This window comes from Mchenga conophoros, linkage group LG8, assembly GCF_057382185.1.
Source record: "Mchenga conophoros isolate Kocher_MC1m ecotype Shallow Benthic linkage group LG8, M_conophoros_male_GT1.1, whole genome shotgun sequence".
NCBI lineage: Eukaryota > Metazoa > Chordata > Actinopteri > Cichliformes > Cichlidae > Mchenga > Mchenga conophoros.
The window spans coordinates 24056677-24075518 of record NC_140533.1 but is presented as its reverse complement, the minus strand read 5'-3'; the positions used below and the strand labels follow the sequence as shown (position 1 = coordinate 24075518).

Below are 18842 nucleotides of genomic sequence, written 5' to 3'. Positions count from 1 at the left end.
GCCTACCGCCCAGCATTTCTACATGGCAGAAGGAGCTGTTTGAGGTGGTTAGCTGGTGATGGAGGTGGTGGAAACTCCTTTGCCGCCATGCGTTCCCAATCCTGGCATGGAAATGGGCCCCATTTGAGGTTTTCCTTCGGAGACGTGCGGACAAAGCAGACGCAGTGCAAGCGTGTGTGGTAAGATGCCCAGTGAGAGAAGAATGGAGACGTATCACGAGCAATTTTTCCTGCATATATTCAACCTTTCCTTAATGGCTATTACAACAATTGCCTGCATCACCGTTTGAACGTCACTTACAGTTTTAGGGTCGCTACATTAGTGTAATAAATTTATTCATAGCTGTCTCTCAGCCCCGGGGGCTGGTGGGCATCCTCTTTAATAAGGCGCTGACATCTGTCTGCAGAGATTGCCCACTGAGCATCATCTCGCACAAATGGGGGTCAGAGACCCGGAGTGTGTGTGTCTGTGTGCCTGTCATTGTGTCTCCAAACAACACATATACTCGGGGTGTAATTTTTGGCTACATGCCATCAATGCACCAGGAACACGGAAATGAAATGAACACATTAGCTCAAGTCATTGAGCAGTCTCCCACCCATAAGCAGTCGTACCTGTGTGTAGCGCCTTGTTCACACATGTGCCCACTGATTCTTCCCATGGTACTGAATTCTAATACATTTTTTACTCCATCACACACACGTTACTTGACATCAACAAGTAATTTGAAACATGCAATCACTTCATTACATGCTAGACTGTATTTCTTCTTTTTTCCATCCCCCATCTTTCCACTGCTTCTTCCTGCCATTATAATTGCATTGAAACTGCAAGCAGCATTTCTGAGCAGACACTTGTAGGCTATATGTGAAGTGCACAGATAAAAGGCAATTCTTCATCCCCCTATATCATTAGTTACCATTCTGATCAAACTGCAAGGGTCATGGATAGTTCGCCAGACTAAATTTACCTACTCCAGTTTTGAACCCATGTTCAAACGTTTCAGTTTTTTGTCCTCTAGGCAATAAGTTCTTCATGGTTGTTCAAAGACATACACGCAGACGCATATACACACAGAAACGGAATGAGGATTATGCGTTTGATTGTATCTTCATCACAGAGAATCAAATCATGTCATTGTGCATGTGTAAGTGCGACAGCTGATATGCAAAAGGAAACCAGCAAAAGTGTAACATCTTAAGGAGAAAAGAAACCGATACTGGTTAGCGGTAACGCTGCATTCAGAGTCAGAAATGTCTGCTAGCATTTGCTGTATTAATATTTAACTATTGCGGTGATGTTAAAGTTTGTTACAGTTTTATAACTTTGAAAGTTTCCATATGGAAAAGAAGCTGAAACAAAGCTCGCAGTCAGTGTTTATGTTTTATACATACTGCATGTCTCAAAGATTTATGTCTCATACTGTGATTTACACAGGAGTGTGGTTCCTTTCACATTTTTCTCTTGCAACATAATGTTTACTTGATTTATGTATAATTCTTATAATTATGCTGCATGAGAAAAATGTGAAAGGGCACACTTTCCTATGTAAATCATAGCAGAAATAAATGTCTTGTAAGACTTGTACATAAAACATAAACACTTAGTAGGAGAAGGAAATGGGGAGTTCTTACCCTCGTTTTTTTCACACGTGGTTCGCAAGCTCCTGTCTAGCTAAAGTAAAAAAAAAAAATGAGGCTGGAAGCATTTAACCTTTTTAAATAAATAAATAAAATTATTTTATTTTTTATTATAAAATAGGAAAAAAAGTTTGTGCTCTTTTCAAAAAGTTTTTTGAGACAATTTTCATGTGGAATAGCATAGAACATATTAAACCCCATCTTAAGGTCTTTAACACATAATTTTTTTGGTCAAAAATGACCTTATTACAAATGTATTTTGTATTCTCTTGGTTTCTATTGGATTTAATGATAACAGCCAATGAATCAGGCCAATAAATGTATTAAAGTCAATGTTATACACATTTATTGTGTGATGATGTGCTGACGTTCACACAGAGCATCAGAATAAGAAAGAGAGGGGATTTAAGTCACTTTGAATGTGGCACTGTTCTGTTTTGGTGATCCATCTCTAGGATTTGGTCTGACAAAAAGAAAACATCTAGTAAGTGGCAGTTCTCTGGGTAGAAATGCCCTTTTGATGTCAGAAGTCAGGAGAGAATTGCCAAAACTCTTCAGGTTTATAAAGTAACAGTAATTCACCTTGAAGCAGTTGGCTACAGCAGCAGAAGACCGTACCAGGTGCCTCTGCTGTCAGCTAAGAACAGGAAACTGAGGCTACAATTCACACAAGCGCAGCAAAATTACAGAAGACTGGAAAAATGTTGGAAAAATGCAAGGACTAAAATGGTTATGATGGTTGCTGAGTAGTCTAGTAAGGCTACTGCGAGGTATAATGTTAATTACAACATGCTAACTTAAGCATTTTTGTAATGTTAGCCACTGCAACCAATTTCAAATCTGGAGCATTGTTAATTTTAAAACGGCAGGATATATTTGCCTTATAGAAACCTTTCTGGCTGGCTGTTGATGTGGGGGATATTTTTTTTGGCACACTTTGAACCCCTTAAAAAAACCTGAATATTGTTGCAGACCATGGCCATCCCTTTATGATGACAGTGACAGTCACAACGCTCATCTTAAACTGGTTTCTTGAACATGAGAATGATTAATCTGCACTCAAATGGCCTCCACAGTTACCAGATCTCAATCCAACGTAGCATCTTTGGTATGTGGTGGAATGAGAGAGTCACGTCAGGGATGTGCAGTTGGCACTAGAGCTGGGCGATATGGACCAAAATTCATATCTCGATATTTTTTAGCTGGATGGCGATATAAGATATATATCTCGATATTTTTTTAATCCCATAAAGTAAGAACAAAAAGAGAGTTCTTGGTCAAAGGTACTTGTCCCAGATGTCACACATGTAACTTTTATTAAGATACAACTGTAGATGTACACGAAAAAATTGTCAAAAATAAATTGTCAGCATTTATTAAATAATAATGCTCCATTTTTTTTCTTTTCATACATAACAAAAAGCTAAAAATTGTAAACTAAATGTAAAATGTAAACTAAAAAGATGCAGATCTAAAATAACAAAGGCATCTTGCTCTTTAAAAAGTGCTTACACTGAATTAAAGTTTTCTAAAGTGCTTCTTTGTGTGTATTGCTGAACAATCATCTGGTACTTTGTGCAAAAAACCAAACATGTAAACAGATTGAATGAAATTAACAAAATTACATTCTTTGGTCAGTGGGTCTTTGTGCAAATCTCCAATGACAATAACAATATAGAAAGAACACAAACAAGCAAGGCCAACAACTGTACAGCTTACAGATTTTGTGCCAGGAAAACTAATCTGTCAACATTATCAGGCTTCAACGATGCCCTGTGGCAGGTTACAATGTTTCCACTGCAACTAAAAATCCTTTCAGAAGGGGAGCTGATAGCTGGCGCACAAAGATATTTCTTGGCCAGGAGGCTCAGTGCTGGAAAGGCAACTTCATGTTCCTTCCGCCATTTGAGAGGGTCAGCATCACTCTCTACACAAACTGACAACAGGTAGCTAGAAAATTCATTTTCGATTGCTTCCCTTTTTGTGAAACCAGTGTTGGTGGCTGTGCTGTGCTGGAAGAAGCTTGCCAGTGATCTCTTTTTTTTTAGCTGTGTGTCCTACTGCTGCTTCTTCTTGGTCTGCAGACTCAGGCACGGCTGGATCAGTCAGCTCAGACAAACACGTACCCTGATAGCTGAGCAGAGACTCTGCCTCCAAGATGAGTTTATGTTTTAGTGCATTAATCTTCTCACTAGGGATGTATTTCGCCCTGAACCGTGGATCCACAAAAGAAGCCATGTCCAACAGGTCACTGGTGGATGGATCTGCATATTTATTGTTGAGGTAATCCACAATGCGGGTCTTGATGGATTTACACAGCTCACTATCCTCCTCTCCAGGTGCCAGGAGACTAGTGTTAAACAGGTGTAGCACAGGTCTGACATAGGACAGGGTCACATACTTCTCTCCTGAAAGTGCATCAGTGAAGTCCTGACAGGGTTTGAGAGCTTTCTGAACTGCTTCCAGGACCTCTATGTCCTGCCAAGTAGGGACTAGAGGTCTGGTTTTCATGTCGACAGAGAGGACTTTAGAAAGTGCTCTTTCCTGCTCCAGAACTCTCTCTATCATGAGAAGCCTTGATCCCCAGCAAGTTGTTGCCTCTGTGAGTAGCTGGTGACTTGGAAGACCCAGCTGTATTTGCACTTCAGCCAGCTCTCTTCTCTTCCTCCAGCTGTAGGAGAAGCTGCTGACGACTTTCTTACACAGAGAAATAGCCCGGGTAATGCGGGCATCATCCATAGCATGTCCTGTGACACACAAAATACAAACTTTTAAAATCACTTTAATTGTTATGTTAAGATGCAAATCACTCAAAGGCAAATTAACATCCATCTCAGTTGTATAGAATGTGATGCATAAGACTTAACAATATTTGCAAAATGTGTCGTGTATTGTATAACCTAGAAATGGTTCTAGTTAAACTATCTTGGTAAAATCACCAGATCACCAAATGATTAGAACATGTTTTTTTTTCGTTTTTTTTACACCTTTTAATCTCACTATGTATTTAAAAATGTATCCCTGTCTTGTCTCAGCTGTGGTCCTCATTTAGTGTCACAACTCAATCTAATACAAAGACAAATACACCCCAATACGTTTATTGGATTTAATAGGGATAGTTTATTTATTTGTTCAACTAACTTTCGATTTCTAAGTGATAGATGTATATGCTGGCTATGACTTATAAAAATATTTGTCTTGTGGTCCATAGGCATGTTTAGCTCTACAAGAGACTCTATACACTTTTCATTTATTAGCGTTTTTTTTTCCAAATCAAAAAATTCAGTATTGCACTTACCAATGGCCAGATGAAGCCTGTGACCAAAACACTGGATCCTCGACCACTTGTTCAGTTGAACCGCCTTGACAATATTAGCCCCGTTGTCAGTTGTTATAGCAACCAGTCCCGTCGGGTTGAGCTTCCAGGTTTTGAGCACATCCTGCAGGGCTTCAGCTATATGCTCTCCGGTGTGGTCTTGAGGAAAGTAGCTGGTCTGGAGACAGGCAGTTTTCAGTTCCCAGTCTTCCATGAAATGTATAGTCACACTCATATATGGCTCGCATGTCCTGCTGGACCACATGTCGGTTGTCAGTGCGAAGTGAGACACTTTGGTGAGCTGGGCAGCGAGACTCTGTCTAACATCAGTATACATTTTTGGCAGTGCTTCTCTGGTGAAGTATTTCCGGCTAGGTAACTGGTATCTTCGGTCAAGAGTTTTTAGCAGCTGTATAAAGCCCTCTTGTTCCACAGTTGAGATGGGGACCATGTCTTTAGCAATATGATAGGCCACTGCTTTAGTAATTTCCCCCCACTTCTCACTTTTTGTATCATATGGCACAGCACGAGTATATGAGTGTTGTAAGGTGGTCTGTTTCACGGCAGGAACCTCGGAAGACTTTGCGGTCTGGGCTACAGCACGCAATTTCACACACTCTTCATACTGCACTTTATGGCGCAGTTGTAAATGGTGGTAAAGATTAGTGGTGCTCGAACCTTTCGTTGCGACGCTTTTTCGACATTCTCTACAGAATACATTATTCTGCTGCTCATCTGACACTTTGAACCCGAACCATCTCCAAATAATTGAGCCATTGGTTTTCTTTTTTCCGACGAGCTCCTCTTCGCTAGCTCCTGTGTCCATCTTGTTGCCAACTGGAGGTTTAGCGATGGGGGAGGGGGTTTGTGTTCAGTGAGGGTGAGAGGCGGGGCAAACAAACCCAGACGAGAGAGAGGCAAAATAGCGGCTCCACAAGTGTAATTATAACGCAACATAGACTATATCGATATAAACGATATTGTCACAGCTTATGTCTTGTATAAAAATATATCGATATTTTTTAAAAAATCGATATATCGCCCAGCACTAGTTGGCACTGCACATCCCTGCAGAATTAAGGCACTTCTGAAGGAAAAGGGGCACCAGCAAAGGGTATCTAAGAAAGCGACAGATGAGTTTGTATGCTATTTATGTTATCAGTATGTTCACAACCTGTTTGGCCTTTGCTTGCCTATCTCGTCTCTAATATGTATTTTAAATAGAGAATTCATTCAAATTCTAATAATGAAAAACAAAAACAATACATGAATGAGACCCGAAAATCTGCTCTATGGCTTTGCTGGAAAACACTTTGGCATATTTCAACCACTACTTTTTGATGCCTTCAGCATTACAGTTATAAGTGATGTTACGAAACCAGCAGCAAGAAGCATGAGCTTTTCCCAATGGAATGCAGGTCATGTGGTATAAATGCGGAGGTCCTAGTCACATTTTTAGTAGCCTGATAAAATTTTAATGTGCTTTTTGAAGATCTCAGAAATCATGTAAATAAGGAAAAAAAAATGGAATTACACAGTCTATATATACATGATATAAAAATGAAAGTGACAAGTGAGAGTCTGGGAGCAAACTTGGAAAGGACACAAGGGAGACCATGCTAACCTCAACGCTGCTAAAGTTCATGTGCTTTTTAATAAGTGCCAATAAAAGCAAACAGTCAGACTGGTGATATAATGCCTTCCATTCAATTGTCCTTCAGCAAGGCTAAAAAGGTGAAGGGTAGATAAAGGGTGGGGGTGTTTTTTTTCCTCTTTCTTTTTATGTTTTTATAGGTGTCACATGGTGCAATTGTAATGTGCATCAAAGAAACCCTGGAAACCCAACCAACGAGCAAATATATGTTGCCATGCATATTTTACAGCTGCTAGAGAGTGCATACGGCTTACAAGGGTGTAAGTGGTGAGAAGACACTGTAGAGGTGCCTTGTGCTTTTTTTTTTTTCTTCTTTTCATCCAGAGTTTTGGCAAAAATCACTCTGGAAGAAAGTGAGGACATTAGTAAAAAGAGGAGGAATGGGAAATGGGGTTTAGAGGAGAGACTCTTCAGAACATTTTCCCTCCTTGGTACCATATTCTGTCCATTAGTGTGAGTGGTGCTTTTCCACGCTGGTTACTGCACTCTTCAGGTTGACTTATCCCTCTTGAAGCATGTGAGATTGGGGAGGATGGGGGGTAGGCATCAGGTGGAGAGGAAGATAGAAGCAATTGATGCAGAGGTGGGTGGTAATTACAAACATTACTGTCATGGCAGGGTTATCTGTCCATCTTTTCTGCTCTTCTGTTATTTTTTTTTCTTGTTCATTCTGGCGAGTGTTACGAAGCAAAATTACACTGGCAGCCAATTAAAGGGCCCTTCCTGTCTCTCTGATAAGAGGGCTATTAATATTGCAGCAATAGTTGACACTTAACCGGCGATGAATGGCTGTTGATGAGCACAGAAAGTTTATCGACTCGTCCGTGGGCTCAAACTCTTTCTTAGTAAAAAGAGAGAATTAACTGATACCACAAGGGGCTAAGCTCCCGGCATCTTATCAGCTGATTACTCTAAAACCATCAAGTGTATTTTCATTGGAAAAAGAGGAAAGAGTTGATTCTTCTGTGAAATATAAAAATAGCTCCGGGCGAACAGTGTAAAAGCTCAGTCATAAATTATAACAACCGTGTTGAGGTTTTTTTAATCTCATCTCTCGTTCAAATAGCTGGTTTGAGGCACTGTGTGTGTGACTATGTACTTTTGTGAAGGATTTTCCCTCCCTCCAGGAATGGACAGGATTTTTCAACACACTGCCTCCTTGAAGACTTCTTTTTTTCTCAAACACTTTTCCCTGGTTTGGTCTGTGCCAAAGAGGAAGGGTGTGTAGGAGAGTGTATAGCTCCACAAGAACTGGGTACATGCCAAATCCTACCGGCACAATAAAGAAAAGTAATATTGCTCATATTGTGTTTGACAGACATGGTGACTTTAAACATATTTTCTTTGATTTTGTAGACTTTATTTAAAATTCCCCTAGTATATAACTGTAATTAGGTGAAACACTTAATCGTAAAACTATGTTTTGTTTGTTTGCTTACTGATGCATTTCAGGCACAAGTACCCACATAGCAAAATTGGTATGGCCCAGATCTGGCCCACACAATGGGCTTACACATGGCCCGCATACCGCAAAGACTATCGGCCCTTTGGTGGCCCGGATCTGGTTTGCCAGAGGTGGCCCACACATGGGCCAGCACAAGGCGAGTTGCAGACACACTGCTGGCCCTGTGCTGGCCCTGATGTCAGCCTAATGTGTACCTTAATCAAGCCATGTAATAACAACATGTGCCGGAACATGATAGCCTCCTGAGCTACAGCTACCCGCTGGCAAACATGAGTAAACCATCACTTGGTTTGGATAACGTGTACACTCACAAACCTGTCAAACCTGCATTTGAAACATTGGTTACCATAGCAGTATAGTATTCCAACATGGCATTTGGGTCTTCTAACTAAAATAGGAAAATAAATAGCACCATCATTGCCGGACCTGGCCCACATCTGGTTGACATACACTCTGCCATGACACCAGTCACTCAGAAGTGCCAGCTTGATGCCGATCCAGGGAAGACCTGTTTTCTATGAGCCTGGGCCACATACACCAAACCACAATTGGGCCAGATGTGGCATGCCATCATATAAATAGTGCCATCTATGCCAGGCATGGCCCATATCTGAATGACATACCACTTACCATGCCAGAAGTCAGCCAGCAATGCCGGCTTGATACCAGAACCGGGCCAGACCTGTCTGCTATGTGGGTAGTCTGTGGAAATTCTGGTGACCTTGGCACAAATCCTGAAAAGATGGACAGAACCGCTGTAATGTCAGTGTCATGTGGACTTCCGTTTTTGAGCATTTTTGCCATCACCATGCTGAATCCAGAAGATGACTTTATTTTGGAGCTAGAAGCGATTATAAGAGAGGGGGGTGCTTAGTCATCATGTATTGCTAGAGTGTACTTAGACAGCATGGCTGCCTTAAATAGTACTACTTAGCAAGTATCTCTTTCTAACATCAGTCTAAATGCCTAATAAAAAACTGTGACCACAGAATCCTTTGGCAGTCTATCCGTACAGTTAACAGCACCTCATGTTGCAATACTGGGTAAAAGTCTTGAGCACCCTGTCATATCTTCATATTTTTCTTCCAAAGAGCCAGACTTTCTTGTAATTTAAAAAAAACGCTCTTGAGCTTTTTCACTAATTTTCAGTCCAGTGATTGTACCTGACGGATGTTTTTTTTTTTTTTTTTTTTTTTGAACCCCTTAACACCAAGCTATAAATCATTCAACCATACAAACAAAGGCGCCTAACTCGAGGGATGAACCAGTGTTGTGACTACACAAAACAGGCAGTCTGTTGGGGAAAAACATATAATTTGTTCCCATTTCTTTAGTTGGATCTATACAAAATGACAATGGTAACACAGTCCAAGTGGCATAACATAGTGTTTTTTTTGTACAGACTTGACATATCTCAGACTGATGTGTAGTGTGTCCTTAAAAATTAGGAAGAAGTGTCATGTCTAAAAAACTTTTGTGGATAGGCAGTATCTGAAAATCATGTGATTAAGAAAAGACCTGATACAGAACCCTTATCAGTCATGGATTGGCCTCCCCAGAGCATAGCCCTCAACTTTATTGGGTTTATCTTTACAGACAACAAAATGCAGACAACTTTCAAGGGAGAGGCTTTGGGATGTCCTTCAAGAAGTACTTATCGAAATTCCAAGAAAGCTTGCCTAAGAGTTCAAGAATAAAGGTGGTCAAACCAAATGATTGACTTTTAAGCTTGTTAGATTTGACCAAAAAAACAATACTTTTTCCTTTTATACTGTATTTTCATTTATTTTTGTAGATGCTTCAAAGTGTGGCTCAAGACGTTTGCACAACACTAAAGTACAAAGGCCACTCCACACAATCGCAGTTCAATAATTCCTAGTGCTGACACGTCCACCAGACTGTGCTGGCACTATAACTGTATAAGGCCTTATTATAATTATACCTCCTTATACAATTTAAACAGAATACTTGCAGCTTCAGCAATTAGCATTTCATCTCCATTTTAAGGGGAAGTATTATACAATATGAGGCCTACTTTTATTCATTCGTTACTGTCATTGTGTCTTTTGGTTATGATGACTTACTCAGCTGCTGGAGTGCAGGGAATGAAAATTCAGATAAGTCAAACGTAATCTAATACATACATGCATACATACATTTATCTGGCTTTGGCTAAATGCCTTATTCTGAGGTGAAGGCAAAATGTGAAACATTACAAAATACAAGCCTGTGTTATGTATGTGCTCTCCATCTTATCATAGTAATTTAAAAATCAAGTAGATAGACCTGCATAAATAAACTGAAACACAACATTTGGGTTGAGTTTGAGATGAAAAATATTCATGTTGGTGAGCAGTTTTTGCAGTTTGGATCATAATTTTGAAGCTCAGTTTAGTTTTTCTTAAGGTTAACTATCCAGGAATGAGATTTATTTCTAACCTGCCTGAGTGAGTGATTGTTGCCCCGCTGGTCCTGTTCTTAAGGATTTTGCTGGGTTCTTATGTCAGCCAGATTGTGTATAAAGAATGGCCAGTCTCCAGGGTTGAAAAGTAAAGTCAGTGTGAAGGTCTTTTAACCTGCATTCTTTCTAGTGTCCAGCAAACCAATATATTATCCTTCAGTATATGTGCTAGTCTTAGTTTAACTTTTAATCCCTCAAACAATATTTTTTTTGTTGAAAGACGAACATCCTAATATGGTAACTCTGATGTATTTCATGCAAAAATTATGCTCCACTTCTACCGTGACTAAAGTAAAAGCTAAAATGCCTTCTCAAAACCTCCAAAAATAAACAGAAACTGTGACTCTAACCTGCTGCCTTGGAGAATAACACAGAATCGACCCTTTTTGAAGCGATAGAGAAGGAATACAGCTAAATATAAATGATTTCGGGACGCAATGCAGGACCCAGCTTGTTATGATAGAAGGTATTTAAAACCAAGAGTGTGATATTAAAAATTCCCTGTATCACATCAAGCTTTGTCAGTGTATGCTGGTGAACAGACAGGGCTGGTAATTTATGAGTCAGGCATGATAGGATTGTGTTTCAGTGTCGCTCACTGGCTTAAACATGACACCGACAGTTAGGATGTTGATTTCCACTGGGAATGTTGACACTGAAATATCCACTCAAGGTTCTAAGTCACTTTGTACTCGTGGGGCCCACGCCTCTCCTCAGCTGCTAGCGAGGTGAACAAATGAGTCCAGATGTAACGCAGTAAATAGCCCCATCAAGATGGAGCAGAGTGGCCTGTCAGTGTGTGCGCTTTCTCTGGCTGACTTTTTTTTTGTTTGTGTGTTACCAGTCACTTTGTGCATCCCGGTATATGTTTATGCTCCTACAAGTGTGCATGTGAGTGAGAGAATGAGGCTAGCTTTGCAAACTTGCCAGCAGAAAGAGAGACAGTAGAGAGACAGTAAAAGCAAGAGTGGTCCATTGGAAGAGAGGAGAAGTAGGCGAAAGACAGAGCTCGAATGTACATTTGCGGATGAAATTTTCATGACACTAAATCTAGACAGACTTTTAGTGTCAGTCAGGATTACGGCAGCAGCCCGAACATTCATGAATTATTAAACCGGGAGAGAGATCCCTGGGTGCTTGGACCTGGAGCAGATGAGATGAGAGCGAAGGAAGAAGGCGAGAAGAGGAAACGAGTTGGAAGTAAATAAATAAATAGATCAATACATGCAAAGGCGAATTAAAAGTCAGTTGGCATTAAACCTGGACAGCGCCTTCGTGGGAGTCACTTAGGGGTATGGTGTTGGGTATAAACTCGGGCTTTCGCACGTCAGTGCCTTTCTGTGTCTGCTCAGCTTTCAGAGTGAAAGCTCAGTGTGACAAGATGAGGAACTTGGTAGGGCTCATGCCTACAATTTGGGGGGAGGGGGCTGGCAGAGAGATCTTATACGAAAAGCTGTGTCATAAAAATAAAAATCAGTGTTATACCATGACAAGCATCAATTATATGAAAATTAGCTCAACCAAGTGATTTATGCTAATATTGGGAAAGTGCCATGACAGAACTGAATGCCTTAATGACGATACATAACATAGAGCTAAACCAACATTCTACTGTGTAGGTATACTCACTGTTTTCCAATGTGAAGGAAGCGATAGGCAAGATAAAAGAAATATATATTTGTTGGCACCTGTCTCTTGCATTATGCTTATGATACACTGGCTTGATACAGTATAACAAGATTTTGTAGTGGTGCTTATCAAAAAAGAAGGGTAAAGTGAAATAAAATATAAAATAAACAGACACAAATGTAATTCATCAGGATGGTGAGAACAGAATTTGGCCATATCACAAACATCTTTTGCTAATTCTGATAAAAGTTCACGCAAATGTGGATTAGGATTCAAGTAGGAAGTGATAAAAGTTTTGCTTTACTTTTCTTACAATTGTTGACAGCCATAATTTAGGAACAGAGGGGAAGATTGTGAGGTTTTCCTCCCCTCACCACAAGCAGCTGCGCCACTCCCTGAGCCTGGTTCTGCCGGAGGTTTCTTCTGTCCCACTGTTGCCAAAGCGCTTGCTCACAGGGGCTCATATGATTGTTGGGGTTTTCTCTGTCATATTATTATAGGGTCTAACTTACTATATAAAGTGCCTTGAGGTGCCTGTTGTTGTGATTCATTGCTGTATAAATAAAATTGAACTAAACTGAATTGAATTAAAATGTAGACTGTAACTCGACTGGCTGGCAGAGGCAGACAATTACAGCATGGTCATTTTGAAATGCTACTTGCTTGTATATACCATGGCTCACAGTGCTTTAAGCTAGGAGTAAGTGACCTGAAAATCATGTCTCAATTACATCAAACTGTCATGTATCATGTGGCTATTTCAGCTTTACTGTTTTAAATAATTTCTTCTTGGTATGCACTTTGGAAAGAAGTTCTTTGTATCTGGAAGAAGCATTGTGGGCTTTTTACATTGCATTCTTACAAGTTAATGGGTATAAAAATAAATCCCTGAATAACAACATATTGTTTTCAGTGGTGTTTGTTTGTCCTTTTGGGAGCAAGATCATCCAAAAACTATGAGGCTGAATTTTGTGAAACTTCATGAAACAGAAAATCCTCTTAAATTTTCCGTATCGCTTTCTTTACAATTGCAAGGACGTCTTTGATGGAGTGTCCTTCTAGGGTAAACTGTGGTTTTCAGAAATGCTAGGCCAAAGACAAGAAAAATAATCCTTCATATTTCAGTGTCCCAGCGTTAGCAGTGGCCTGGCAAAACATTTTGCAAAACATTGGGGTAAATGAAGACATCGCTGACACCGGGAACAGCTAAACAAATATTGTGGACAGCCGCACTGCTCCCCTACTGTCCTTCGCTATGCCACACAGCCAAAACCAGGTGAGATGACACCCCCGTATCTCTCTCACTGTTGGAATGTCAAGGGGTGCACTGTTGACCCAGACGGAGCTGCCACTCAGTCAGTGTGAGTGTGTATGTGGGATGGGGGGGTGGGATTTTTGCGGGGGTTTGGCAGGCTTTAGCCTCATGCTTCATAGGAACCGTCTGCTTTTCCTTGGTGGCAGAGGGACCCCAGCGGAGAAGGGACAGGTGCAGGGTCTGGCTCTTGGTTTGGTGTATCCACTGTCCCTATACTGTAACGTATTCTTTCTCACACGCTGTATTGAAAACATTCCTTTTACTCATTCCACATTTACATCTACTCCTGACATGAAATCCTTCCTTTACTTACTCCTTCTTTTTTTACTGGATTTAACTTTGAAGAAATAAAAAGAATGAAGCAGCATCATAAAAATATAAAATAACTCAATCCCTTGCCATTTCTACTGTCTGCCTGCTTTTGTGCGACCTAGAGTACACAGAAAGCAAACAGTTCACCTCTATACTTTATACTTATTTGCAGCTCTAGGTTCAAATTCACCTTCTTCAAATCTATAATTAATTAATACTTTTTTCTGTTATTGCAACTTTTGTAGGTTTTTGAAAAATTTTCTTTGGACATAGGCTCTGTTCAATTTATTTTCAATCCTTGTATCCTTGTAGTCTTGAGAATTTTCACTGAAATGTTTTTAATTTGGGTTGTTTTGTTAAGCCACTTAACAATGACATGAATCGTTCAAGTATAAGAAAGCCTCTAATTCATGGGATGGAAAAGTGATGAGTCTGCACATATCAAACAACTTGTCCTTTTGCAAAAACATATATTTGTTCTCCTCGCTTTAAGTCGAATCTCTGAAAAATACCAAAGATAACAAAATTTGGTGGTACAAAAGAGTATTTTTCCAACAACAAAGTGATTCCCTGAGAGCTGTTAGCCAAAAACTTACCTCAGTATGGTGTGCTGAGAAATGTGTCCTTAAATAAACAGAGAAAACTGGACGTGTGGAAGACAAAAGGAGAAGTGACAGGCCTACGAATAGTATCTGAAAGCCGTGTCCTTTGGAAATCGGAAAGAAAATTCACAAAAACCTGACACGGGACCGGAACGATGTATTTTCACTGGCCTTTAGGTTGATCCATCTACTGTTCAACAAAACCTCATCAGAGATGGTTTCAGTAGAAGGGTTCCTGCCAAGAAGCCATTCTAAAGGAAGTGAAACGGGGAGAAAAAACAGAGACATGCCAAATTACACATGAACTGGACTGAAAATCAATGACAACAGGTCTTATGGTCCCAAATTGTCAGCAGTTTGTACGGAGGAGGTCAGGCATGAGGTACAACAGTCCGCAGTCAACTGTTTAAAAAAAAGATGCTGTACCATTTTGAAAGTATTTGATTGGTAATTAGCATGACAGTGATCCCAAACTGACTGCCATTACAGTAAAAGGAACATTGTGAGTCAACTGGCTTCTCCAGAGTCCAGAAATCAACATTATAGTGGGATCGTTAAGACAAAACATGGAACTTCTTTCAAGAAGCCTGGGCAACTATTCCTTAGGACTACTTAAAGAACTTACAAGAAAACTGGCCTAAAACGGTTCATGTTGTGTTAAAGAGTAAAGATGATCATAACATTTTTTTATTTTTGAGCTCATTAGAAATGTCTAAACTTTGCTTTTGCCTTATGTGCTATGTTTCCATGTATGTTTGCTCACCTATTTCCCATTTTCTTTGAAAAATATAAAGAAACGAGGGGAGGCTCAAGACCTTTTGTGCAACGCTGTACAAGTAACCCATTTTTGTTCTGCCAAAACATTTTTGTTATTCTTCTTTAAAGAGTTCATACTTATTGTAATGGTCATTGAAGATTAAATAGTCATGCACTGGCTTTAAATGGATCCATTTTGATGTTTATATAGTTCGCAGAATTCAGGCAAATGTAAGATCACTTGTTTATCAGCCAACTCTAAGCACATACCAATAAATCAACAGGGAGGACAACATAAGGAGGACCTGGACAGATGAGATCTGCCAAACACAGGAAGAAGTAAGGGTTTTTTAATTGGTTACAGCTACTACATTTCAACATAAAGCAAAACATGTCTACTTCAGGTTAAAGCGTATTAAAAACTCATTACAATTACTCAAAACCTAAAGTGATGTCTTCCAGTTGCTTATTTCTTCTAGGCAACAGTTCCAAACACAAGTATATTCCTATTGTGATGACATTTAACAGAAACAGCCAGTTGCTTGATAAATGATGGATTGGTATATTATCCAAAATTGTTGATTAATTGTCTGATTAATCTATTAAACACAATTATTTTTTCAGTTGGTTTCATGCATTGAATTTCTGCCATTTTCTATAGTTGGTTTATAATTTCCAAGGCCCCGAGATACATAGCCTTGCCAGCTGTCATTCATGGCTTAATGACACTAGAGGCGTTTAAAGTCTAGGCTAGATTGCAAGATATGATAGGACAGTAAAAGACTTAATGGGGGGTAATCCTGTGGATAATTTCGGAAGCCAAGACAGAGCGCTGGTGCAGCGAGTGACACAAGCCTGAGACGCACGGGCACATATGTGTCTATCTCGTGCCATCTGCCATGCTGATCATTAGAAAGGATGTCACACTGAGTTGGGACTTGAAGATGCATGTGCCCCTCTTTGTACGTCTCCCCAACTCGGTTACCCCTTTGTTGTCTTCCGGACATAATTTCGTGGGTAGATATGAGATCGGAGGATTTGCAGGCGAGTTGATTATTTTTACTCAGCAAAGGAATCCCCTAAAGATGCCGGGGTTGTGTCGAAAGACCACAGGGCTTCCTCCCATGTGACTCGGCATGAAAGGTCAGATGATGCCCATCCCTGTGTATTGTCTCACACGCAACACACTTGCATATTTATTCAATTTTACACTTTGTTTTATTGAGCGTACCTTTGTCTCGTGGGTCATTTGCATCTCCATAGCGCAGTCGAGGCCCCTCGGTTGCCTCATTTAAGGATGTGCTCGCTTTTTAATACTTCTCTACATGTGTTCACTGAGCCAGCCTCCCTCTCAAAGCTGTAACACCACGCCCCAAATGTACATCTTAGATGTGCAACAGTCTGAATCTGTATCAAATTCTCAAAAGTTTATAGAGTGTCAAAAATTACTACAACACTTGCTCAGTAATGAGTTTAAATAACATATGGACCATGGTATATTTGCTTATCAGCAGTATCTTGACGATCAACAGGCTTGTGAATGTGTGCGCTTGTATTTGCATCTTCAGATACCAGAGATTCAATCTCTGACCTAAGGGATGGGGGCCTGCCTCAAGGGGCAAGCTTCAGCCTGGACTCCTAACAGCTTGAAAGATACATATCTAATCAATATACAGCTATATTTGCATAGGGGACAGAACCTATAGTGCAGAATGAGAGGGGTGAATGAGTCATATACTGGTTTGGCCAAACAGCAAATTGAGTCATTTTTTGTCTTGAACCAATATTTTTCAAAAGCTATAATTCCTCTATATTTATATAAAAGGTACAATTCTTTAAGTCTTGTTTTTAGTGCATCAATTACGTTGGATAGCAAAGACATGAGGTCACTGGTAGAAGCCAAGAATGCTTCCTACTCCAGGTTATAAACAAACCAAGACAGTTGCTGGGAGATAGAAGGAAGGAAGGGGCTCAACAAGCTGCAGGACATGCTGAATAAATCTTTATCTTTTGCCCCTTGTGACAAACTGGGTGACACCCTGACCACAGAGGTCTGATGTGAGACACAGAAAGGAAGCTGATGAAAGAGAACACCATCCACTAGATTGCTCTCTTCCCTTCAAAAAACACCTTGCACACATCCAATCACATTACCTTGTTATTGTCACATATATTGTGTATATGTGTGAAATGATCAACCAAAAAGCTGTAGGAAAGCTAAACACAAAATAATATATGTATATAAAAAAAGTATTTGGGCTCAGCTTGCTGTGCCATGTGTGATCTGTGATGTCAGTGGGCTTGTGTGACCCATAGAGACTTGCCTGAGTGGCGTTGCTCAGACCTTTGTCCAATAGAAGGTCAAGTGAGGAAACACAGTCGATGCTTTGTGTGTCAGTGGTTCAATCTGTCATGTCAAACCTGAGCTCCCACTTGATTTTTGATGGATATTGATGTTATACAGGCCCAACATGAAGGCTTTCTACTCCTTTCTGTTAGCAGAACAAAAGGACAAAGGCAAAACAGAAAAGATAAAAAATAATACATTGTAATAAATGACTGGCTGAAAATAGATTTATGAATATATATGCTGCTTTTTTATTGCAGAAAACCCCCCAAATTGATTCACTTCAATGTGTAAAGATTAGAGCTGTATCTTTTTGTTGAATGTTTTTACTTTTCCCCCCACTCAAACCCTTACACAACCCATCCAGAATACCCTCAGTGGCTTTAGTAAGTTCTTTCTTTCACGCGCAGAGAAACACGATGAGGGCAAGGGAAAGAGCTCGTGTTTATTTTTTGAAGTGTCCCTTGATAAAGGTGCTAGAGTGTATGACAGGGTGCAAGAGAGAGATGGAGTGAGAAAACGAGGATGCAAAGAGAAATGGGGGAGAAGTAAACTACAAGCTGGTTGACAGCCCGGGGGGTTCTCCATCACTTTGCAGCCATGTATGGAGTTAGAAAGGAGCCGTGAAGTACTCTGTAGAGTAGCCCCGATGACAGGACCTGGGAGAGGTGTTGCCACCCCTTTAAGCACGCAGAGAAAAAGGCATTAGTGGCTGAAGGGGAAGAGTGGTGACAGTTCTCTCCAGGACAGGAGACAGAGCAGATAGGAGGTGATGGAAGCTTCTCCTTAAGGACTTCCTCAGGTGGGGGGTGTAGAGGTTAAGAGTCTTAGAAATTACAAGGAAATTACATATTACCAAAAAAAAAAGCCCTGGAGGAAGAAGATCTCTTTGGTAAAAGGATGCAATGTATCACTCCAACTGATAGGACAATGGATATTAAGTGGATTTATAAGAACACGAGAACAGTGAAAGGATGGTGGGAATATGTGATTTAGAAGGGGAGGAAAAGGAATAATGACACAAAGGTGATACAAAAGCAAAATAACACTGCAGTCCGATTAATAAAAAGAAGATGAGGCTAAAGAACAAGAAAAAAAGATGGAAGATACAAGGTGATGAAAAGCAACATGGACAATGAGCAGAAGGAAAAAGACAGGAAGAAGAAGTAAGTTCAAAAGAAATAAGGTTAAGGAAAAGAAGAATTGAGAAATGCGAACAATGAATAACAGAATATGACAAAAATGGAAAGGGCAAAGAAGGGAAGAGATTGGGATTGAGGGAAGTTGGCAGGAGAGGATGAAAAAGCACAAAGCAAAAGATGTAACGATAAAGGAGAGGAGGAAG

General features: G+C 40.1%; 1 protein-coding gene across 1 annotated transcript; it reads right to left on the bottom strand.

Moving 5' to 3' along the window:
- Positions 1-3599: 3599 nt before the first annotated feature.
- On the bottom strand, positions 3600-5782 carry LOC146568814 (E3 SUMO-protein ligase ZBED1-like). The gene is made up of 2 exons (XM_085283641.1): positions 4939-5782; positions 3600-4387 (listed from the first exon to the last, which is right to left on the bottom strand). Exons 1-2 carry the CDS (start codon positions 5780-5782, stop codon positions 3600-3602), a joined length of 1632 nt encoding a protein of 543 aa, XP_085139767.1.
- Between the last annotated feature and the right edge of the window lie 13060 nt (positions 5783-18842).